Raw genomic sequence first — 25,381 nt, forward strand, 5'->3', positions numbered from 1 at the left:
TCAAAGAAGTCCCTGACACCGTCTGCTTCCTAGAAACACAAGAGATGGAATTGAATGGAAAAGTAGTAGAAATTGACGCAATGGGCAACCGCCTGGATGGGTTGCCAATCAAAGAACTAATGTTTCAAGTGGCCTCGCTCGAAGAAAGAGTTGCTCCTATAAGCAGCTCAAGACCTGCTGGTAGCTCTAATAACTCTGTCGCGCACAAGGAGGGACGTGGCGAAGAGTTTGACGAGCTACAAAATACCATGATGAATTTGTTTAATGGATTAGCTGACGAATTCAAAACAACGATCAATGTCATTCAAGAAAAGATGACCGAGATGAACACCCAAGTTGGGGTGACCATGAAAGCCGTGGAGAACGTCACGGCAGGGCAAACTCATACAGAATTCAACAAACTGAAGTTTCCAGACCCTAGACCCTTCAAAGGGAACCGAGACGCCAAAGAGTTGGAGAACTTCATCTTTGATGTCAAACAGTACTTCAAAGCCATAATGGCCTATACCGACGACATAAAAGTGACAGTAACCTCAATGCATCTCATAGACGATGCATAGCTTTGGTGGCGTTCAAAGGTGCAAGACATCGAAAATGGATTGTGCACCATCGACTCATGGGAAGACCTCAAGAGAGAGTTGAGGGACCAATTCTTACCTGAAAACGTAGAATATATAGCTAAGAAAAAACTAATAGCCCTAAAACAAACTGGAAGCATAAGGGATTATGTCAGACAGTTCTCGACCCTGATGCTAGATATCAGGGGCACGTCAGAGAAAGACAAGGTATTTCTCTTTATAAATGGGTTGCAACCGTGAGACAAAACAAAAATACACGAGAAAAAGGTTCAAGATCTAGCCTCCGCAATCGCCAGCGCCGAGAGACTCCTAGACTTTGGAAATGAAGCGAGCTTCCAAAGAAAAACAACACAAGCCCCAAACACTGAGGGCAAAACTCATCGAAATGAAAGCCCTTATAGACTAAACAGAAGTAACGACAGACCAAGTGTACCTCCTCAAAATAACCAAGCGAGGACATCTTGAAGACCTTACCCTTAAAAGAACTACCCGGCGACACCTTTACAATGCCTGTTATGTAAAGGCCCCCACAAATTGTCCTACTGTCATCACCAAGCCTCTCTCAATGCACTCCAAGTGTCCACTCAAGAGAGCAACGACACAGGAGTCGAGACTATGCAAGGCAAGAGGGAAGATCAAGACAACCCTCGAATGGGTGCGCTTAAATTCTTGTCAGCCCTCCAACAGAAGGTCAACCCAAAGGAGATAATAGAGAAAGGGCTTATGTTCATAGACGCAACAATAAACTCCCGACCGAGCAAGAGCACCTTGATAGACTCAAATGCGACCCACAACTTCATCGCCGACCAAGAAGCACAAAGATTGGGACTCACCATAGAAAAGGACCCTAGAAAAGTGAAAGTTGTCAATTCCGAGGCCTTGCCTATCGTGGGAGTCTCCAAAAGAGTCCCCTTCAAATTAGGGGCCTGGTTAGGAGAGATGGACCTTGTCATGGTTCGCATGGACGACTTCAACGTGGTACTTGGGATGGACTTCCTCCTAGAACACAATGTTATCCCAATGCCACTGGCGAACTGCTTGGTGATTACTGACCACAACCCCACAGTAATACCTGCAAGCATCAAGCAACTAGGTAATCTTAGAATGATCTCGACCATACAATTGAAAAGAGGACCCACACGAGAGGAACCTACATTTATGGCTATACCCCTGATGGAAGAAGTGATCACTGAGGAAACTATTCCAAGCGAAATCAAGAAGTACTAGACAGTTATACTAACATAATGCCAGAGAGCTTACCACAAACATTACCACCTCGTCGAGGCATCGATCACAAAATTGAACTCCTCCTCGGGTTAAACCCCCAACGAAGAATGCATATCGGATGGATCCCCTGAGCTAGCCGAATTGAGGAAACAACTAGATGAGTTGTTGGCGGCAGGATTCATCCGCCTACAAAGGCACCTGTGCATAGATTATAGAGTCTTAAACAAGGTGACTGTATGCAATAAATACCCACTGCCGATAATATCCGACTTGTTTGACCAGCTTCACGGGGTTAAATACTTCACGAAGTTGGACTTACGATCAGGGTACTACCAAGTACATATCGCCGAAGGGGACGAGCCCAAGACAACGTGTGTAACAAGATATGGGGTTTTTGAGTTCCTGGTAATGTCCTTTGGCTTGACAAACGTCCCAGCTACGTTTTTCATGTTAATGAACAGGGTTTTCCATGAATACTTAGATTAGTTCGTCGTAGTATACCTTGACGACATAGTTGTATACAGCGCAATCCTAGAGGAACATAAGGTGCACCTGAAGCTAGTATTTGACAAGTTGCGGTAGAATCAGTTGTATGTCAAGAAAGAAAAATGTGCCTTCGCACAAATGTGTATCAACTTCCTTGGACATGTCATCAATTGTGGACAGATCAGTATGGATAGCGACAAGATAAAAGCTATCCAATAGTGGAAAATCCCTACTTCCGTATTTGATGTACGATCCTTCCTAGGATTGGCAAACTATTATAGGTGGTTCGTCGAAGGGTTTTCACGACGAGCCGCCCCATTAACAGAACTTCTGAAGAAAGACCACCCTTGGTCGTGGCCAAATGAATGTCAAATGACCTTTGAAGATCTGAAGGCAACCATGACAATTGGTCCTGTCCTCAAATTAATGGATGTTTCTAAACCATTTGAAATAGAGACAGATGCTTCCGATTTTGCCCTAGGCAGTTTCCTTATTCAAGAAGGTCACCCCATCGTTTATGAAAGTCGAAAGCTTAATGATCAAAATCTCTCTTTCAAAAATCTCTCTCTCTACCCTCGTTTTCTAAAACCTTCTTCGTAAATTGAGGCTAGAGGCTCGAGCATACGTTGCTTGGCCATAGGCGACATAAGAATGAATTGGCTTAGCTCACTTGTTGTTGAAAGTGAGTGTCGCACAATCGCAAGTCCGTTGCCATCAAAAGTGTGATTGTGACACATAACACTCACATCTTTTTCACGCATTCGACCTCCGCGCGCGTCTAAACGCGCTTGAATGCCTCCGCAGCTTCATTCTTTGCTTGCAGCAAGATCAGCCACATGAAGCGGCTCTTGTCATCGACCAGCAAGAGGAAGAGGGTCTTGCCGCCTAGGGTCGCCGGCTTGATGGGCCCGTAGATATCACCGTGCACAAGCTCCAACGGCTCACCGACATGGTAGGATGCCGGAGACGGAAAGGAGGTGCGCTTCTACTTGCCGATGAGACACCCGTCGCACACCCTATTCACGCCTTCGATTCCCAAAAAATCGTACACCATTTTCTCCTTGTGTTTTTGTAGAGCAGGGAAGCTCAGGTGCTCGTACCTTGCGTGCCACTTCCAAGCTACTTCTTCGATCCTAGCCAAGAGGCTAACTGGCTGCTTTATCTCCAACTCCAGGATGTAGAGATGATTTGGCGTGCACTGAATTTGCATGAGCAGTCGTCATTGATCATCGCAGATCTTGAGTAGCCCATGCTCGATGGAAATGTAGCAGCTGGCCTTATCGATTTGACCTAGACTCACAAGGTTAGCCTTGAGCCTCGGGATGAAGTAGATGTTGGTCAGCTTGTAGTGCTCACCATCCTTGTCGATGAACAAGATAGTGTCACGCCCTTCGATCTCGATGACAGAGCCATCGCCGAACTTCACCGTCCCGTGAATCCCCGAGTCGAGCTCGAAGAATGCAGATCTGGCCCCGGTCATATGGTTTGTTGCCCCTGTGTCGAGGACCCATTGTCAGTGCTCGTGCTGCTCGCCTCTCTCGCCGATCTGAGCAAACACTCACTTCTCCTTCAACTGAATCAACTCCCCAGCCGGTGCCTTTGCTACGCCCAATTGTAGCTCTTCTTCGGGACCTATTGAACCCTCATCGACAAGGCTCATCGAAGCAGCTACGCCATCGATTCCTTCCGTGGATTTGGAATTGGAATTGGGGCTGTCGGATAGAACCAATGCGCTCACCATGAAAAGAGTCAGCTCTTCCTTCTTGGATTGGGCCACATGGGCCTTCTCCTTGTTCCTGAACTTGCTCAGGTAGCCTTTCTTCCTGCAGTTCGAGCACTGGATTGGCCTCGCTATTAGCTGACTCCTTCTTTTGCTGCCCTTCTTTCTCGCGCGTGCGCATGCGAGATTTCCACTACTTCTTGCCGCATTTTCTGCTGGAGGACCCGTTGCTCTCGCTGGAGTTGTCGCAAAGCTTCAGGCGTGCAAGCATTCACAACTCTGTAAACGTTCACAACTCACATAAGAATAGGCATTAGAACATCAATTGGATGAAGATATGCTTCATTTATGTCCTTCCATGCATCAACCACTTGTTTATGAAGTTGAACACAAGCTTATTCCTCTGAACGACCATATTGTTTCATGTAACATTGAACTGCTGAAGCAACATGTTCTCTCTGTTGCTCAAACTGAAACAGAAAAACAGGTAAGTAAATGCATTTTACTTTAAAAAAATTCAATTTTGTTTGTGCTGCTTTCCAAGGATAGTAAACCATATATACCTGGTGGGAAATGAAGTCATCCATGAGTCTAGCAATTATTAATGCAGCTTTAATAACTTTAGGTCTTCTAGAAAACCATTCAATTACCTCATTTGTTATTATGTCACCCAAGCCTATGAGTGAAATGTTTACAATCAAGGAATATCCTGAGCTATGCAATACCCATTCCATGTACTCCTTCAATTTTGGTTTGTAATTTTTGTTTAACTATTTAGCTTTTTTGAAGTAGGATCTAGCTAACTTTTTTATCTATAAATATAAACCAAAATGATAACTCTTATTTATATGTATAAAACGGAAGGAAAGAAGATAGAGGAGTGAGACAACGAAAGCTTACTTCTTCTTTTGTGGTATGAATGTGAAGCGAACTTTCATCCTTACCTATTTCATTGCTGATTTCTTTTTAAAGATTTAACATTGCTATATATAAAGGTATAAAGGTTTCATGTACTCCGGGAATATATCAATCATGCTTTTATTCCATTTGAAAATTCAAAAACATTATTGTTCATATGATTCTCCTATGTAAATTTTGAAAGAAAAAAGTGTTTTGTATTCTACTCGAGAAGTTATTAAAATCTATTTCTCAAAATAGTATTACTCCTCTCTCCAAATTTGAAATTAATAGTATTAAAACTCTATCCAAATTTGAAATATTGAAAAAACAAATTTTCAAAAATATTTTCTTCTATTTCTAAACTTTGGAAGAAATTTGTATGGTATATTTAAAGCATATGCTATATGTAAACAATAAATTTATTAGTTATCCACTTTTGAATTGCTGGAGTGAAAAATTGGAGTTCTTTAAATGTTTCATAAGCATCATATATATCATCTAAAATTGAAGAAGTAGCTATTATTTTAGTTAATATTTTTCTTTTGACATTAAACTGCAGTTTAAAGTACGCACCCGATGTCCCAAAGTAGCACTCAACAATTCTATCTATTGCATAAGAGAAATTTGTTTGAATGTTCAAATTTTAGAGAGATAATTTAAAATAAATAGTATCAATAAACCTAAAAATGTAATTTTATAGGTTAAATATGAAATTGCATACACAAATAAATATAAACATGTGAGTTCCTTCAACTCATTTCGATGAAGTTTATGTCGAAATCTAATTTTGAAAAAGTAAGCAAAGTTTGAGAATGGGAAGCATCTTGTCGATACATTGATATATACTCTCTTGCCTTTAATCTTGGAAGGGCTTTTCTTAGTGGTCATTTCAAAGCACGGCCAACTTGAGCAACAAATTTGGGGTTGAGTCTTCTCCGTACATCCTCATATGTGCCGCTTCGTATAGACTTAATATTCCTCTTGCATCCTTCGTTGCTAATTCTTTGAATTTTCCATTACTTTCTACGAATTTTGTAAATATGTCTACGTTGGGCACAAAAACAACCATTAATTCTTGAAATTATTAAAAAAAAAAAAAATTGAATATATCGATGAAATTTATACCTTGAAGAAATGACGATTATTTCGATTAATATTTTTCTTCCGGCATTGAACTGCAGTTCAAAGTATACCTCCAATCTAATACACTACTTATTTTTATTTCCTTACCGGACAAGATTCATGTTTTTCATAAAAAAGACGGAAAAAGAAAGCTACGTAGAATAATTATATATCGGGAAATAACGAATTTAGAGACAATTCTTCAATGTTCTACAAAGTTGTCACCTATTAGGAGTCCACGCAATTTTAATTCTTCCATGACTTACTATATTGTCACATTTAAAACTATTAATTAAAATGTGGCTAAAAAGAATTATGAATTACTACTGCTTTTTGATCATTATTAATTTTTTTTGTTTTTAATTCTTAAAATAATACTCTTAAAGCACTATTTTGGCTTATTGATTTCATAATTTAAAAATATATATATTTTTATAATCTTATTTTTATTTTAAAAATTGAGCTAAAAAGTTAAATTATTAAAAATAAGTTTAAATTATTTTATACAAAACTAGGTGAGTCAATTCCCAAGGTAGAATTCTAATTTATAATGTTGGACCCTTTAGATAGAATTAAATTTTAGAGAGTAGCGTTAAGCTAGCATTAAGGGGTCGTAGTAGGTTCGGCCTAGGTCAACTAAGTAAGTGACCCTACCATCATTTGGTTATAATTCTGTGTTGAATGATGGCACATGCATGTGGCTTCACACGTGTCATATGCCCATATATGCAAACTGTTATGAAATGATATGTATATGAGATGTTAAGTGAATGTTATGTTGTATGTGATAAATTGATATGTTTATGATATAATATGTTGAAGGCATGCTCGAGTTATGTTATGTGACTTTTATGATAAATGATATGGTATGATATGTGTATGATGTGAACTGTTACGTGCAAGGACATGACAATGTTGTGATATGACATATGTGTAACATAAATGATATATGATATAATTGACAAACAAAATTACGAATTGACATGAAATACAGCACCGATACATGCATTGAAGATATGATAAAAGGACATGATAAAAATGATATGATATGAAGGAAGACGTTAGCAGGGTTGTATATGATAATTAAAATAGAAAAATGTTAGGATCTCATGCATTATTATGTGTTCATGTATCGGAGTACCCTTTCTCCTTCACAATAATACAGACGCGTAAGCTACGAGGTAGGAAAACAATCATCATATTAATTTATGGATATTTTTTAAACTAGCAGCCATAATAGATGTATTTTGAATTTTTTTTGAAATTGCGCCTACAATATATTAATGGAATTTTTAAAAATTAAAAAAAGAATTTAAGACAAATTAAAAAAATTAGGAGTATTATTAGTTAACATAAACAATAATTAAAAAAATATTATTATTGTATGGATTTAAAGTTCAAAGCAGGCTAAGTTGATCAGCTTGACGGCTTGACCACGAATGGCGTGTTCCGTTTCAAACAAAAACGATGGCGTTGGCGACCGCCGGTCCCCATCTCAGTGCTTCTGAATTGTAATGTTTCCTTTTGCATTTTCTTTCTAAAATTGTTACAAATATGGAGCTGTAAGTACAGATTTTATTCGCTGCACTTTGATTACTTTTCTTTTTTTTTTCTTTTCTTTCTCTTGTTCACATTCTTCGAATCTCCAGGAAACAATACCTTCCATATTTTCATATTCATCTCGCTTCTCTGTTAACTCTTCATTTCAGTTTCCGTTTTTGTTGCAGATTGACCCCCCGCCATGCCGATTTTGGATTTTAATGATCGTCTTTTCGCTAGGTACACTTGAATGTAAATCCTGCTGTGGCATAAAATGTTTCTTCATCTCTTTGTTTCATTTACTTGTCGATTATGCCTCAACTGCCGTGGTTTTTGTGTTTATAATCTGATGCTGAGGGGACTCTTCTGCTTCATATGGATTCTGCGGTAGGTTTTTGAATGAACAGAGTAAAATTGCTAGGGAGTAGGGGAAGGAGAATTGAATGAAGTTTACTTACACGAATGCTTGCTTTCGGCTTTATTTCGTGTTATTAAAACTATCGTGTTGTCGATCCTTCACGAGTCCGATTATGAGTCTGATTTTCGTAGTGTTTATGAGAGACTATCGCAGCGTAGGCTACTGTAAAGCTCTGAATGATTTGCTGGATTTTGGTAACGTTATTCTTAAGGCGATTTGTCGCATCAGACTAAAAAGTTTGCTAATGTTTACTGGTGGTAGAGAATAGGGATCGATTATTATTAGCTGTAGAAAAAGTTTAGTCAAATTTGAATAGTATATAGTTATTTGTCCAGCGTCCTGATCCATATACGCTAAATTTATTTGTAATGCTTGCTTTCGGCTTTATTTTGTGTTATTAGAACTATCGTGTTCTCAGATCCTTTATGAGTCTGATTTTTGTAGTGTTAATGGGAGGCTATAGCAGTGTAGGCTACAGTAAAATGTTGCTAGATTTTAGTTCTGTTATTCTTGTAAAGGCCATTTTCGCATCAGACTAAGGAGTTTGTTAATGTCTACTGGTAGAGAATAGGGATCGATTATTTGAAAAGTATATAGTCATTTGTCCAGCGTCTTGATCCATTTAAGCTAAATTTATTTGCAATGGTGATTTTCTGAATATAAATCTCACGAAAGCTAATTTGTAGTGAATAGTTATTTGCCCAGCGTCTTGAACTATTTAAGCTAAATTTATTTGCAATGGTGATTTTCTGAATATAAATCCCACGAATGGTAATTTGTAGTGAATAGTTATTTTCCCAGCATCTTGATCCATTTAAGCTAAATTTATTTGCAACAGTGATCTTCTGAATATAAATCTCACGAACGCTAATTTGTAGCGATGGAGTTGGATTGGAGGAGTTTTATTGTTTTATGAGTATTTGGGCTCAAGATGTCATGCTTATCTAATGTTGATTGGTACTCGGAAGAAAGAAAGTGAGATCTGCTGCTGGAGGGCGAGAGAACGTCTATATGATATTTGCCTGTACAGCTCCTTTGGGGTGTTTTCTTTTTTACATTCTTCTGTAGAATAATACTTGTCTGCTGTAATTTTATCGATTTCTTGCATATTTTTAAGCATCTTGTTGACTTCACTAATGGCTGTCGATGGGGAAGAACAAAGAATGGTCCTCTTGATTTTTAACATCATTTGTTATATTCCCGTAAAAGGTAAATGATGAGTTGAGCAGATTAGTTAAAGGGCTCTAAATCCATTTTGCAGTTGAGGGAGGTTTCGACAGCTGAATAAGAACTTGAGGAGCACCAAAGAGGAGATGAAAGAGGGATCAACAGGGTTGGCTATTGGAATTTTGATAGGAGTGGTGATTGGAGCTCTTTTGGTGATTCTTGCTCTATTCTGTTTTAGATATCATAGGAAGCGGTTGCAGATTGGTAAAAGCAGTTCCAGGACAGCAGCAAATGTTCCCATTCGAACAAATGGAGCTGATTCTTGTACTATTCTATCAGACTCCAGAGTGAGTCCAGAATCACCAGTGAAGTTCAGCCGAAATGGCATATCCTCATGGCTTGACAGATTCAAGAGAAGCAGTGTGATCTCGGCATCTGGGATGCCTGAATATTCTGTTAAGTAAGTCTTCTTGTGCAACTCATCCCTACCATTTAGTGTGTATGAGATCCTGTCATATTTCTATGATGTACATGCCTTGATATTATGATTCAACTGAATAAAATATTCGATGTAGAGAGAAAAAGATGATCCCTATTTGAGGAATTTTGATAATTGCTAAAAAATCTTTCAGATTTTAGTATGTCTTCACTTTCTACCGGTGCTCTGGTTGCAGAAACTCTCCCAATACCTTCTTTAGATTTCATGGCTCTCTAGAGATTAGTAGTAAAAAAATTTCAATTTCTAAATTTTCTTTTCTTCACCTCCACTTAAGGCTTAGAGACTACTATCGTCTGAGAAAGAAGGAAGATGTAACTGTAATTTGATAGTTGTGATGAAAATGTAATTTAATTTGTTATTAAACGTTGTTTGTGATACGATGTAGGGATCTGCAAAAGGCAACCGGCAATTTTACAAGTGTAATAGGACAAGGGGCATTTGGTTCCGTTTATAAAGCTACTTTGCCATCTGGTGAGACTGTTGCTGTGAAAGTGCTCGCAACCAATTCTAAACAAGGAGAAAAAGAATTCCAGACAGAGGTAAAGATGGTGAATCATTAATTTGGCCTTCATATATAGAATATGTTACAAAATGCACAATTTCATAAAAAGGTTGTTTCCTTCAGCTGTTCCTCAAACTTTAACGAGCAAATATCCATTGCTAAAAAATATGCCTGGTTTGCTACTCCAAGGTTATGGCTTTATAGTTCTTTTTCCCTATTTCCATTGCTCCACTTTCGGATCTAATTTTGATGATTAACTGTTGTCATCAAAGAAGATAAAAAGAGAAAAAATGTAATGAGCAAAGGATGAAACGGTTTTAAACTTACTCTGGAAATCAGATCTTTAGTTTAGAGTTCGGAAATAAAATAAAATAATTTCGTATAACATTTAGCTCGACCAATATTCTTGCCGCTTTTTATTTCTTAGAAGCTTTATTCTTTTCCATGTATTTTTCTTCTAATTGACAAACTCACGTATTCTATGTTTACTGTATCAATAACTGTTATTTCCCTGTGGATCATTCAGGTGATGTTATTGGGAAGATTGCATCATAGAAACCTCGTGAATATGGTTGGATACTGTGCTGAAAGAGGCGAACATATGCTTGTGTATGTCTACATGAGTAAAGGCAGCCTAGCTTCTCACTTGTATAGTAAGCTGACTATATTCCCCCTTGATCTGTGAAAGGAACCGTTTCAGAGATTGACTATGTAACGCCCCAGATCCACTGCTAGCAGATATTGCCTTCTTTGGGCTTTCCCTTTCGGGCTTCCCCTCAAGGCTTTAAAACACGTCTGCTTGGGGAAGGTTTCCACACCCTTATAAATGGTGGTTTGTTCTCCTCCCCAACCAATGTTGGACATCACAATCCACCCCCTTTGGGGCCTAGCGTCCTCACTGGCACTCTTTCCTTCCTCCCATCGATGTGGAACCGCCCCCAAATCCACCCCCCTTTGGGGCCCAGTATCCTTACTGGCACACTGCCTCGTGTCTACCCCCTCTTCAAGGAAGAGCGAGAAGACTGTCACATAGTCCGGTGTCTGGCTCTGATACCATTTGTAACGACCCAGATCCACCGCTAGCAGATATTGTCCTCTTTGGGCTTTCCCTTTCGGGCTTCCCCTCAAGGCTTTAAAACAATGGTGGTTTGTTCTCCTCCCCAACCAAATGTTGGACATCACATACTAGAAACTTTCTTTTGTCACTATCAATGAATCTCAATGTTCACGTTGATGTATAGTATTAGCTTCTTAAATTTCAAGAGAAAATTATTGTATGGTAATTGTGCACAAGCTCCTTGTAATTTCTACAATAGAGAATGACTTTCTCTTGTTTCTATAGGTGATCAGAATGAACTACTGAGTTGGTATATGAGACTTCGTATAGCTTTAGATGTAGCAAGGGGTTTGGAGTATCTCCATGATGGGGTAACTTTCTTTTATCCTCGGTAATCAGGCAAATAATCAGCACATGAACGTTTTGAAATTCGTGCATGGCTGAATGCTATGGATGTTAATGATGCTTCAAATTTTACTTCAGGCAGTTCCTCCAGTAATTCACCGGGATATCAAATCAGCCAACATTTTGTTGGATCAGTCCATGAGAGCAAGGGTATGCCCTTTCTGCTTGTTTCAAGTGTCTCTGCAATAAGACTCGGAAGGGAACTTGTTATTGTTTTCATCTAAATTCTGTTGCTTTAATGTAGATCAAGGATTTTCCAAGACAATGTTTTACATATCATCAAGTTCGCTTGCATCTGAGTTAATATAATGATAAGCAGGTTGCTGATTTTGGGCTTTCAAGAGAAGAGATGGTAGACAGTCGAGCAGCTAACATCAGAGGGACTTTTGGATATCTCGATCCTGAGTACGTATCTTCGAGGGCTTTCAACAAGAAAAGCGATGTTTATAGCTTCGGAGTATTACTTTTTGAGATTATAGCTGGCAGAAATCCTCAACAGGGCCTTATGGAATATGTTGAGCTTGTAAGATCTCTCTCTCTCTCTCTCTCTCTCTCTCTCTCTGTGAATGAATTAGCAGCTCTACTCTGTGAAGTTCCTACCGTTTTGAGTACTTTCCTTCACAACTTTGTTTGCGTAAGCCCTTTTTTGGCACTAGTATCTCACAGCCTTCTTCTAAAAACACACAATTTTCTATGATGATGATCAGGCTGCTATGAATTCTGATGGTAAAGTTGGGTGGGAAGAACTTGTTGATTCCCGACTCGACAGAAATTTCGACGTTCAAGAGCTGAACGAAGTTGCAGCTCTTGCATACAAATGTGTTAACCATGTCCAGAAAAAGCGACCTTCAATGAGAGACAATGTACAAGTTTTGTCCCGAATCCTAAAACAAAGGAAGAACAACAGTCGTAACCGAAATACAGTGTCAACGACAACGGATGAAGTCGCCATTGATATTGATCAACTAGAAGCCAGGAGTCCAAGGCCTGAACACGGAGGACAACTGCCCGTGGATAGTACACCTGAATCATGTGAAGTATAGAAAATGGTTCTTGGTGCATTTTCTTTTATTCTTCTTTATATTGACAGTGCTTTTCTCAACATACCAAGAAAGAAAATTAGCAGAAGTTAACATGAATGTAATATAGTTTTTTTTTTTTTTTTATTCCTTTTGATGTTTGTAAATTGAGGCATCGCCAATGAAAGTAGAAGAAATTTTTTTTTGTTCATTACCTTTTTTTTTTTGCTGCTATCCTTCTAATGCTATCATTTTTTCAATGAACAAAAGATTTGATACAATTGAATCTAACCTCAATTTAGATTTTTTATACGATAATTTAAGTAGGATAACGATTTAATTTGATACCAAGTGGAACATAGCTCAGTGAATGAGATCGAACTACGGCACCACTCATAAATCAATCTTAAAAAACTTATATATTATGCTCATAAATTTTGTCCTACACCTGTGTCGTAAATCCATTAAAGACGATACATTCTTAATAAAATTTAAACATTTAATGTAAAAAATTACAAAATTTATCAAATTAAAAAATCCAATTAAAAATAAATCAAAGTATAAAATTTGTTTTTTTTATTATAATTTTAATTGAAGTAAGAACATTAACCTTTTAATAAAAATAAATATATTTGAACTATAGTTCAATTTGAATTAGACTAATTTTAGAGAATTGATAAATTAAATTAATTTTGGAATAATTGATTTAAACTCAAAATAGATGGGGTTAGGGTTAGGCGTGTCGATTGGATTGTATGTACGGTGAATGAATTGAATATTGTTTTTAACATTCCTCTAGATTGGGTAATACGGCGCCGTTTAAATGAGCATCGGCATCTTCTTCTATCCGTGCAGTCTGCGATTGCATTATCCATTTGTAAAGCCCACCCAATACTTCTCTCAGACGAGTCTGCGGCAGAAACAATGGCAGCCATGGTCTCGCTTCAGAGCTCCATGACCGCTCTTTCGCTCTCTTCCAGTTCCTTTCTTGGCCAGCGCCTTCAGCCGTCCACAATTTTCGCTGCGCCCGTACGATTTCTACTCTCCCTTTCGATTCTAATTGCTTTCTCATTCTGCTTCATTTTACGCGGTTTTCTCTTCTTTTTGCCTCTCAATTTTGTTCTTCTGAGCAATTATGCTTCAAAATTTATAGCTGGTTCCCTGGTTCGGTGAACTTTCGACTGAAATTTAGCCGATAGATGAACTTCTTAGCTCTATAATCGTTTTTGTCTGTGATTTTTTAGTTTTAATTTTGCTCTGTAAATTATTTGTTCATCTTGACATCTGAGCTGTGTCCTGCATCACCAACATGGAAACGTCGAGCGTTTCTTTTCTAGTTGTACATTTTCCTTTCTGTTTGGAAATGATGATGATTTGATTTCTTGATTCTGATTTTCTCTCCTGAAATTAGATCTTCAGTGTCATCAGGCAACCATTGTCTGTGCTTCTCATTCATAAATCTTTTGTTTTCCCCTCTTGTTTTGGTTGTCTTAACAGACATTTAGCATTTTGATATTATTTGGTATACTATCTGTAAGTAGCCGTATATAAATCCAAGTACATTTGCACTGCGTTCCAAAGAAGTATTTGGACAAAAAATAGATCAATTTCTGTCAAATTTTCCCCCCAAATCTTGGTAATTAAAGAATACTTCCCAGATGTTCTGTGGCTTTCAAGCTAACAAATTTTATCAGTTATTGTTTATATTTGAGCTTGTTTTGCATTATATCGTGTTGAAGTAATTGGGAGGATAGTTTGTCTCTAAGAATCTCTTGATTAACTTGCAGGTAACATCGAAAGAGAAGCCATGTCTCATAGTAATGAAGGTTAGTATTCTTGGCTTTTCATGATTTCGTCCTTTCAACACGTTAAAATTTAATAGAAGATCAAGTATGTTTACCATGAGTATTACATCCGGGGAAAAAAACGAGACGTGAAACAGGAATATGTTGAATGGTAGACTTGCTGAGAGAATGATATTGTGATGTCCCACATTGGTTGGGGAGGAGAACAAACCACCATTTATAAGGGTGTGCCAAACATTCCCCTAGTAGACGCGTTTTAACGCCTTGAGGGGAAGCCCGAAAGGAAAAGCCCAAAGAGGACAATATCTGCTAACGGTGGATCTGGGCCGTTACAGATGTTATCAGAGCCAGACACCGGACAATATGCCAGCGTTCTCGTTGTTCCCCAAAGGGGGGTAGACACGAGGCGGTGTGCCAGTAAGGACGCTGGCCCCAAAGGGGGGTGGATTTGGGACGGTCCCACATCGATTGGAGGAAGGAAAGAGTGCCAGCGAGGACGCTGGGCCCCGAAGGGGGTGGATTGTGATGTCCCACATTGGTCGGGAAGGAGAACAAACCACCATTTATGAGGGTGTGAAAACCTTCCCCTAGTAGACGCGTTTTAAATCCTTGAGGGGAAGCCTGAAAGGGAAAGCCCAAAGAGGACAATATCTGCTAGCGGTGGATCTGGGCCGTTACAGATATACATACTGATACCTTGTGATATTATAAATGTATTGTCATCTAACCCTTTTGAAGTCCCTTTTAATAACCGTCATTTAATACAAGTTTAAGCAATTTTCCATCAAAGATGTTAATTTAGAATACACTCGATGCAATTGTAGCAATTTGATGAAGCACTATCAAATGCTTCTTTGATATAGGAAGTTTTTTTTCACCATAAAAAGTCACTGTTTTTATAGTTAGAAGTACCTCCAAACATTCTATTAGATAGTGCTTCACTCAAAAATATCATTTCCAAAAGTCTCTCCAAATCCACCCAAGTATCAATGGTAGGTTTTTATGGCTAATGGTTCTTTCCAGCAATGGTCATCTAAATCTTCTCTCTTCTAAATGAACTCTGCCACAAAAGTAAAAGTTTAGAATGATATGTTCGGTGTTTCAGTTCTTGCATTTCTCGTTGGAATGGGATCAAAGTCTACTGTTTTCCCCCATATATTTACCTCTTTTTACATTTTCTTTTCCTTATTGGCAGCTCAAAAGATGGGAACGGAAGGAATGTAAGCCAAACAGCCTTCCTGTATTACACAAAATGCATGTCAAGGTTGGAGACACAGTGAAAGTTATAGCTGGCCGTGATAAGGGAAAAATTGGAGAAATCACAAAAATTTTCAAACATAATAGCAAGGTGACAGTGAAAGAAATAAATTTGAAGACAAAGCATGTAAAGAGCAGAGAGGAGGAAGAACAAGGACAGATTATTAAGGTTTGTGTCTGTTCTTTGTAACAAATTCAAATCATCAACTATTGTCTATACAAAATGAAAATTTATGAATGGTCAGTTTTTCAACAACCCGGAAACTTTTAGACCCTCCAAGAAATTGAAGTCCGTTTGTTGGTGTTGTTTATATTTCATTTCCTCCCATCACCTGATAGTATAATTTCTAGTTTTGAACTTACATACCTCTTGGTGTTGATATTTCAGGTGGAAGCACCCATCCACAGCTCCAATGTGATGCTTTACTCGAAAGAAAAGGATGTAGCAAGCCGGGTCGGTCACAAGACCCTTGAAAATGGAAAACGAGTACGATATCTCATAAAAACAGGGGAAATAATTGACAGCACTGACAATTGGAAGAAACTCAAGGAGGAGAAGAGCAAAACTGAAGTGGCTACTACTGCTTAAGAGTCCTCTTTCAACTGTACGTATCACTGATGTAGTTATGTATCTCAAGGGTATTTCAGTAGCCCATATTCCTATTTCAGCAAACATTTTTGTTGCGGTCTGTTGTGTTCCTTGATGCATAGTTGAGATATTGATTTGGTAGTTCATTGTTTATCTATAATTTATAACATATTCCCTTGGTTGAATTGCTGGAATCTCCCTATAAATGTTCAACTCTGAAAAGAAAAAGTAACACAGTCAAAAGTTATATTCAGAGGGAGAGTCTTGGACATGGGACATGAACATAGTTATACGTCAATTCTTGAAAATATATAGGACATTGATAGTAAATCATTATTTATTTTTATTTTTAAATCCATAATCTTTTAGGTTTTTTTACTAACAATAAAGAACTTCTTTTTCAATTACAATAAAATTTAACTACATGCATGACATAAAATTTAAACGTGTGTTGTAAAACCTTAAAACAACACCAAAAAAATAAATAGTGAAGGGAAAATAAGTAACTTAGCATTTGAAACGAATGGAAAAATAAATCAATTTCTTAATCTAACCTAAGGGCTACAAAAGGACAAGAACCTTAACACTGATTTTAATGGCTTTCATCATTCGTTGATGTTTTATCGGAAAAATAAGAGGAGCACTTGATGTCTTGTGCAAGTATATAGAAAAATGGTGTGAAACCTACAATTGGTCAAAGCCAATTGAAGGGTAATTGAAGGGTAAATGGGTCATTTTATTGAAGGGTAATTGAAGGGTAAATGGGTCATTTTATCCCTCCATTTCTAATTAGGGGTTTGGATTACCTGGTTTGCTTAAAAAAAAATGAGGGTTTAGGGATTTTTTTTTTTTTTTTAGAGAGAGTCACATATGCTTGAAATAACCATTTGGAGTTAGAATTTGGGTAGAGTTTCTCCGCAATAATTTATTAGTCGCCTTTGGAGAATCATTCTAGGCTTTTTGGATCACTCAATTCCAAATTTCTTCGCAATAATTTATTAGTGGCCTTAGGAGAACCATTCTAGACTTTTTAGCTCACTCAATTCTGTCCAGAATCGAGGAAGAATGGAAGATATGATTTTTGATTTCTTGATTTCAATTTTACTTCAAATTCTAGAGTTATTATTGTAATTAAGTTCTAAATTTTTAGTATGTTGACATTGGAGGGATTTTGCACATATTTTATGAGGCAAGTAGGAGTTGATTCAGACCGAAAAGTTGAACTCCGATGAACGTCAAGAACTTTTTTTTTTTTTTTTGAAGTTTTAGTTTTTGACGATATTTTGACTTGATTATTTCTTGTTTTGATTGACTAAAAATTATGTGAAAGTACTTTAGTAAAGATGGATTAAAAGTCTACCCTTGTCGTGAAAAAACTAAGTTAATTCGAGTTATGTAGAGAAAATTATGAAAATTCAAAGAAAATAGAAAAGGATAAAAAAAAAAAAAAAAACTGGTTTAGAAATCTTGAAAAAATGAATGAGTCGAATACGCAGGTGACAACACGTGAAAGAGAGATTTCAGAAACTTTGGAGCTCCTAACACATAAAAATTAGCTCGGTTAGGCATGCGTCATCCATGTAAATAACTTGTAATGTCCTACATCGGTTGGGGAGGAGAACGAACACCCTTTATAAGGGTGTGGAAACCTCTCTATAGCCGACTCAATTTAAAGCCTTGAGGGGAAGCTTGAAAGGGAAAGCTCAAAGAGGACAATATCTGCTAGCGGTGGGCTTGGGCCGTTACAAATGGTATTAGAGCCAGACACTGGGCGATGTGCCAGTGAGGAGATTGTTTCTCGAAGGGGGGTAGACATGAGGCGGTGTGCCAATAAGGACGCTGGGCCTCGAAAGAGGGTGGATTTGGTGGGGGTCCCACATTGATTGGACAAAGGAATGAGTGTCTGCGAGGATGCTGGGTGTCACAGTCATGCTCATCCAGGGCGTGTTGCCCATGACCACATACCCATGCCAAGCTAAACCCTTTATGTTTTTCGATGTTGTAGTGCTTTACTTTTGTATTTATAAAGAGTATGACGTTTCAGCAAAATTATGTCTAGGCCTGCTAGACATAAATGCCTCAAAATGTACTATAGGGGATATGACTAGTTGTCAACTTCTCCCTACCCAATAGTTATATACTGTAAGCCGTTGTTGTTGTTACATCCAAATCACAAGCCGACCGGCTTACTCTAATAGAGGAGGAAATGTTGTTCCTCAAAGAAGTCCCTGACACCATCCGCTTCCTGGAAGAACGGGTAACGGAATTGAATGGAAAAGTCGTACAAATCGACGCAATGGGCAACTGCCTGGATGGGTTGCCAATTGCAGAACTAATGTTTCGAGTGGCCTCGCTCGAAGAAAGAGTTGCTCCTATGAGCAGCTCAAGACCTTCTGGTAGCCCTGATAGCTCTGTCGTGCACAAGGAGGGACGTGGCGAAGAGTTCGATGTGCTACAAAATACAATGATGAGTTTGTTCAATGGATTAACTGATGAATTCAGAACAACCATCGATGCCATCCAAGAAAAGATGGCCGACATGAACACCCAAATTGGGGTGAAATGAAAGCCGTGGAGAACATCGTGGCTGTGCAAACTAATATAGGATCCAACAAACTGAAGTTCCCAGACCTCAGACCCTTCAAAGGGAACCGGGACGCCAAAGAGTTGGAGAATTTCATCTTTGATGTCAAACAGTACTTCAAAGCCACAACGACTTGTACCGACGACATAAAAGTGACAGTAGCCTCAATGCATCCCATAGATGATGCAAAGCTTTGGTGGTGTACAAAGGTGCAAGACATTGAGAATGGATTGTGCACCATCGACTCGTGGGAAGACCTCAATAGAGAGTTGAGGGACCAATTCTTTCTCGAAAACGTAGAACACATGGCAATGGAAAAACTAATAGCCCTGAAACAAACTAGATGCATAAAGGACTATGTCAGATAGTCTCAACCCTGATGCTAGATATCAGGGGCACATTAGAGAAAGACAAGGTATTTTTTTTTTATACATGGGTTATAACCGTGGGCCAAAATAAAAAAATACATGAGAAAAAGGTTCAAGATCTAGCTACTGCAATTGCCAGCGCCGAGAGACTCCAAGACTTTGGGAACGAAGCGAGTTTCCAAAGAAAAACGACACAGGCCCCAAACACTGGGGGCAAAACATATAGACTGCTAAGTCACCGAAATGAAGGCCCCAATAGAATGAACGGAAGTAACGACAGACCAAATGGGTGGACAGATAGACCTTCTCAGAATAACCAAGCAGGGACGACTCGAGGACCTTACCCTAAAAAAAACTATCCGACGACACCTTTATAATGCCTGTTGTGTAAATGCCCCCACAGACTGTCCTAGTGTCCTCACCAGGCCTCTCTCAGTGCACTCCAAGTGTCCATTCAAGAGAGCAATGACACAGGAGTCGAGACTACGCCAAACAAGAGGGAAGATCAAGACAACCCCCGAATGGGTACGCTTAAATTCTTGTCAGCCCTCCAACGAAAGGCCAACCCAAAGGAGATAATAAAGAAATGGCTCATGTTCGTAGATGCAATAATAAACTCCCGACCAAGCAAGAGCACCTTGATAGACTCAGGTGCGACCCACAACTTCATCGCCGACCAAGAAGCACGAAGATTGGGACTCACCATAGAAAAGGACCCTGGAAAAATGAAAGCTGCTATTGTGGGAGTTTCTAAAAGAGCCCCCTTCAAATTAGGGACCTGGACAGGAGAAATGGACCTTGTCGTGGTCTGCATGGATGACTTCGACGTGGTACTTGGGATGGACTTCCTCCTAGAACACGAAGTTATCCCAATGCCATTGGCGAAATGCTTGGTGATTGTCGACCACAACCCCACAGTGATACCTGCAAGCATCAAGCAACCAGGTAATCTTAGAAAGATCTCGGCCATACAATTGAAAAGAGGACTCGCACAAGAGGAACCTACATTTATGGCTATACCCCTAATGGAAGAAATGACCACTGAGGGAACCGTTCCAAGCAAAATCAAGGAAGTACTAGACAGTTATGCTGACATAATACCAGAGAGCTTACCACAAACACTACCACCCCGTCGAGGCATTGATCACGAAATTGAACTCCTCTCCGGGGTTAAACCCCCAACAAAGAATGCATACCGAATGGCTCCCCCTGAGCTAGCCGAATTGAGGAAACAACTAGATGAGTTGTTGATGGCAGGATTCATCCCCCCGACGAAGGAACCTTACGGAGCCCCCGTACTATTTCAGAAAAAGAAGAATGGGGTGTTGCGTCTTTGCATAGACTATAGAGCCTTAAACAAGGTAACGGTACGCAACAAATACCCACTGCCGATAATATCCAACTTGTTTGACCAGCTTCACGGAGCCAAATACTTCACGAAGTTGGACTACGATCAAGGTACTACCAAGTACGTATCGCCGAAGGGGACGAGCCCAAGATGACGTGTGTAACAAGGTATGGGGCCTTTGAATTCCTGATAATGCCCTTTGGTTTGACAAACGCCCCAGCTATGTTCTACATGTTAATGAACCAGGTTTTTTATGAATACTTGGATCAGTTTGTCGTAGTATACCTCGATGACATAGTTATATACAGCACAACCCTGAAGGAGCACAAGGTCACCTGAAGCTAGTGTTTGACAAGCTGTGGCAAAACTAGTTGTACGTCAAGAAAGAAAAATGTGCCTTTGCACAAACATGTATCAACTTCCTTGGACATGTCATCAGTTGTGGACAGATCGGTATAGATAGCAATAAGAATAAAGCTATCCAAGAGTGGAAAATCCCTACTTCAGTATCCTATGTGCGATCCTTCTTAGGATTGGCAAACTACTATAGGTGGTTTGTCGAAGGGTTTTCACAAGGAGCCACCCCATTAACAGAACTCCTAAAGAAAGACCACCCATGGTCGTGGTCAAATGAATGTCAAATGGTCTTTGAAGATCTGAAGGCAACCATGACGAAGGGTCTTGTCTTCGAATTAGTAGATGTTACTAAACCATTTGAAATAGAGACGGATGCTTCCGACTTTGCCCTAGATGGTGTCCTTGTTCAAGAAGGCCACCCCATCGCTTATGAAAGTCGGAAGCTCAATGATGCTGAAAGGAGGTACACTGTCTCCGAAAAAGAAATGTTGGATGTGGCTCATTGCCTACGAGTCTGGAGACAGTACCTCTTGGGATCACAGTTCATAGTGAAGACGGATAACAGCGCCATTTGCCATTTCTTTGATCAACCAAAATTGACGGCAAAACAAGCCCGATGGCAGGAGTCATTGGCTGAATTCGACTTCAAATTCGAACACAAGGCAGGAAAGAGCAACCAAGCAACTGACGTGCTGAGTCGGAAGGGCGAACATGCAGCCCTGTGCATGATAGCCCATATTCACTCAAGTAAGATCGATGGATCGATGCGCGACATCATCAAAGAACATTTACATAAAAACCCATCTGTCAAAGCCGTCGTTGAACTAGCCAAAGCTGGGAAGACACAACAGTTTTGGATCAAGGGAGACCTTCTAATGACAAAGGGAAACAGATTATACATTCCAAGAACAGGAGAACTGAGGAAGAAGCTCATTCAGGAATGTCATGATACCTTATGGGTCGGACACCCTAGGTGGCAACGAACATACGCCTTAATAAAAAGGGGTACTTCTGGCCAAATATGCGAGACGACATCATGTAGTACACCAAGACATGCCTCATTTGCCAACAGGACAAAGTCGAGAAAGTAAAAGTCTCGGGACTCTTGGAACTTCTACCTGTGCCAACAAGACCTTGGGAAAGTGTGTCTCTGCACTTCATAACACACCACCCAAAAGTCATAACACACCACCCAAAAGTCAGAAAATATGACTCCATCTTGGTTATTGTAGATCAATTCTCGAAATACGCGACGTTCATTCTCACATCCAAATTATGCTCAGCTGAACTAACAGCCCAACTATTTTTTAAACACATTGTGAAGTTATGGGGCATACCATTGAGAATCATCAGCGATAGGGATGGTAGATTCATCGGCACATTCTAGACCGATTTATTCGCCTTCTTGGGAACAACTTTAAACATCCCCTCGGGCTATCATACTCAAACCGATGGACAAACGGAACGGTTCAACTGCTTGCTAGAAGAGTACTTACGTCACTTCATCGACGCTCACCAGAAGAACTGGATACAACTGCTCGATGTTGCCCAATTCTGTTTCAATTGTCAGACGAGTTCGTCTACGGGAAAGAGCCCCTTCAAAATTGTAAGTGGACGATGGCCGGCTTTACCCCATATTATTGATCATCCTTATGCAAGAAAAAACTGTTGACTCTGGCAATTCGGAGGAAAATGTCGACGAAAAACTGGCCGAAAGTTTCTTCGAAAGAAAAAATAGCGGAAGTGAAAAGAGAGAGAGATTTGCTGAAGACTCGATGTTTTATTTCTCTCCAATTGAATTGTTTAAATAACAAATCTAATTACAAAAATAGAAAAAATAATTACACAAAAATAGAAAAGTGGGCAAAGACTTCGCCCAAGTTGGCCAAAGAATGGCAGCTAGAATTACGCTCTTCCATTGGCGTGAATTCAGAAGTTTTGAGATGTAAAATCAGCCTCACTAAATAAGGAACATAGCTTTTATTTAACAATCTCCTCCTAAAAGTTGTGCTATATCTACCTTATTATTTGAACTCCGATTTTTTAGCGTAGTTCTTCAAATTTTACCCGCACCAGGGACTTGGTGAAAATGTCTCCAAGTTGTTCCTCTGTTCGGATAAAATCAATCTTGATGAGCCCTCGATCTGCACATTCTCGAATGTAGCGGAATTTGATTTCTATGTGCTTGCTCCGGTCGTGCAGAACTGGATTTTTGATCAGGGAGATCGTAGCTTTGTTGTCCACGTATAGCATTGGTGGATCGCTTTCTCTCCCGATGAGTTCTTCCATTAGTCGCTCATGCCAGACCCCTTGTGTTGTTGCCATCGAAGCGGTGATGTATTCTGCTTCGCAGGAAGACAAAGCAACTACCTTCTGTTTTGTTGATTGCCAGCAGATCGCGCCGCCTAAGAGGAAGTAGATCATTTCGCTGATGCTCTTACGATCATCAACGTCACCGGCCATGTCACTATCACTGTAGCCGACCAGCTTGAGTTTCTCCTTTCCTCTCCCTGCGCAGTATCTTACACCCCAGCCTCTGGTTCCGGCTACATAGCGCAGGATGCGCTTGACAGCCACTAGATGCTCCTCCCTAGGTGCTTCCATAAACCTGCTCACATATCCAACAGAATAAGCAAGATCAGGACGAGAGGTTACCAGATAGCACAGACTCCCGACAATGCTGCGGTAATTGGTGGAGTCGACTATCGTCGTAGTGCTGGCCTTCCTTAGTTGGAGTCGGGCCTCCATTGGCGTCCTTGAAGGATTACTGTCCACAAGCCCAGTTGTGTCTAGCAGCTTCTTCGCATATGCACTTTGGCAGATGGAAATGCCGGTAGAATTCTGTTGCACTTCGATGCCAAGGTAGTAGCTGAGCACGCCGAGATCGCTCATCTCAAAGTTCTTTGACATCTCCTTCTTGAACCTTTCAAGGACTTCCACGTCGCCTTCAGTGATTATGAGGTCGTCGATGTACACTCCCACGATCAGTCGCTGCTTGCCATGGCCGTGCATGTAAATGCCATGCTCAGCAGCACAACGTTTGAATTTTAGTGACAGTAGGGTACTGTTGAGCTTCGCGTTCCAGGCTCGTGGGGCTTGTCGAAGCCCGTAGAGTGCCTTGTGCAGGCGCAGTACCTTATCAGGGTTGTCGTTGTCCAGAAAGCCAGGTGGTTGTCGGACATAGACGGTCTTCTTCAGCTCTCCGTTAAGGAAAGTAGACTTTACGTCCATATGGTGAACCTCCCAAGAGTAATGTGCCGCAATTGCCAGCAAGAGACGAACGGATTCTAACCTTGCCACTGGCGCAAATACCTCTTCGAAGTCCACTCCTTGCTTCTGGACATAGCCCTTCGCCACCAGACGGGCCTTGTGCTTCACAACTTCTCCTTTTTCGTTGCGCTTCAGTTTGAAGACCCATTTGAGTCCTATGGCTCGGTGTCCCGACGGCATATCCTCCAGACTCCACGTCTGGTTCTCGGTGATGGATGTCATCTCCTCCTGTATTGCCTTCAGCCAGCACGGGTTCTTTTCTGCTTCGGCAAAGGTGTTCGGTTCATCTACACTAATGGCATGTAGTTCGGCCACTTTTCGAGCTCGCGCGCTGCCAGTCTAGGTGGTTTACCTCCTCCCACTAGGTCGTCCATCCTCTGGTACCTAGCCTCCAGATCAGCATCATGATGGGCATCCAGCATCGAATCCGCAGTCCATGGTGTTGCGAATTTCACTAGTTCAGGGGCTGCACCTGCTGGCGGCGGTGACGGCTCCTGATGCTGGGCTCCTCCTTCATTCGGCTCGGTGATGAGGTACTCCACCATGAATTGATTTGGATTATGGTCTGCCTCGATCTCATCATTCCACTGCCAGAAGGTGCTTTTGTCGAAGACGACGTCGCGAGACACGTGAGCTCGCCCCCCTACAAGATCATAGAGTCTGTACGCCTTGATCCCGGGTTCATAGCCGATAAAGATGACCTTCAGCCCCCTGGGATCGAGCTTGGCGAGGTGGGGACGTGTTACCTTCATGTATGCGACGCAGCCGCACACGCGGAAATGATGTACCTCTGGCTTTTTGTTGTACCAGGCCTCATATGGCATCTTCCCGACGAGGCTTCGGGTTGGTGACCGATTGAGGAGATAGACGGCCGTCAGGTGCCATATCGCCGTGTACAAGCTCCAACGGCTCATCGGCGCGGTAGGAGGATGTTCGAGACGGAAAGGGTGTGCGCCTCTGTTTGCCGATGAGGCACCCGTCGCACAGCTAGCTTGTTCAAGTCTTTGATTGCCGGCAAATCGTGCACCAACTTCTCCTTCTGTAGCTTTTCTAGAGCAGGAAAGTTTAAGTGCCCGTACCTTGCGTGCCACCGCCAAGATACCTCTTCGGTCTTGGCTGAGAGGCTGACGGGTTGCTCTATCTCTAACTCTAGGAAGTAAAGAC

At 40.4% G+C, this 25,381-nt stretch overlaps 2 protein-coding genes and 1 pseudogene across 5 annotated transcripts; 2 read left to right on the forward strand and 1 right to left on the reverse strand.

Moving 5' to 3' along the window:
• Positions 1–3,849: 3,849 nt before the first annotated feature.
• Positions 3,850–5,980, reverse strand: LOC111435902 (annotated as a pseudogene).
• Positions 5,981–7,449: 1,469 nt separating this feature from the next.
• On the forward strand, positions 7,450–12,850 carry LOC111435862 (calcium/calmodulin-regulated receptor-like kinase 1). Of its 4 annotated transcripts, none has more exons than XM_023073428.1 (9): positions 7,450–7,544; positions 7,761–7,812; positions 9,252–9,617; positions 10,042–10,195; positions 10,685–10,811; positions 11,501–11,586; positions 11,699–11,770; positions 11,940–12,143; positions 12,328–12,850. In XM_023073428.1, exons 3-9 carry the CDS (start codon positions 9,304–9,306, stop codon positions 12,661–12,663), a joined length of 1,293 nt encoding a protein of 430 aa, XP_022929196.1. In that variant the 5' UTR covers positions 7,450–7,544; positions 7,761–7,812; positions 9,252–9,303; the 3' UTR covers positions 12,664–12,850. The 4 variants fall into 4 exon arrangements, with proteins under 4 accessions (XP_022929196.1, XP_022929194.1, XP_022929195.1 ...); XM_023073426.1 differs by having other exon boundaries at positions 7,453–7,595; positions 7,743–7,812; XM_023073427.1 differs by having other exon boundaries at positions 7,453–7,595.
• A 582-nt stretch (positions 12,851–13,432) lies between these two features.
• On the forward strand, positions 13,433–16,475 carry LOC111436064 (50S ribosomal protein L24, chloroplastic). The gene is made up of 4 exons (XM_023073755.1): positions 13,433–13,668; positions 14,427–14,465; positions 15,640–15,870; positions 16,090–16,475. Exons 1-4 carry the CDS (start codon positions 13,564–13,566, stop codon positions 16,288–16,290), a joined length of 576 nt encoding a protein of 191 aa, XP_022929523.1. The 5' UTR covers positions 13,433–13,563; the 3' UTR covers positions 16,291–16,475.
• The last annotated feature ends 8,906 nt before the right edge of the window (positions 16,476–25,381 follow it).

Source organism: Cucurbita moschata, unplaced genomic scaffold (genome assembly GCF_002738365.1).
Source record: "Cucurbita moschata cultivar Rifu unplaced genomic scaffold, Cmos_1.0 Cmo_Scf00051, whole genome shotgun sequence".
Taxonomy (NCBI): domain Eukaryota; kingdom Viridiplantae; phylum Streptophyta; class Magnoliopsida; order Cucurbitales; family Cucurbitaceae; genus Cucurbita; species Cucurbita moschata.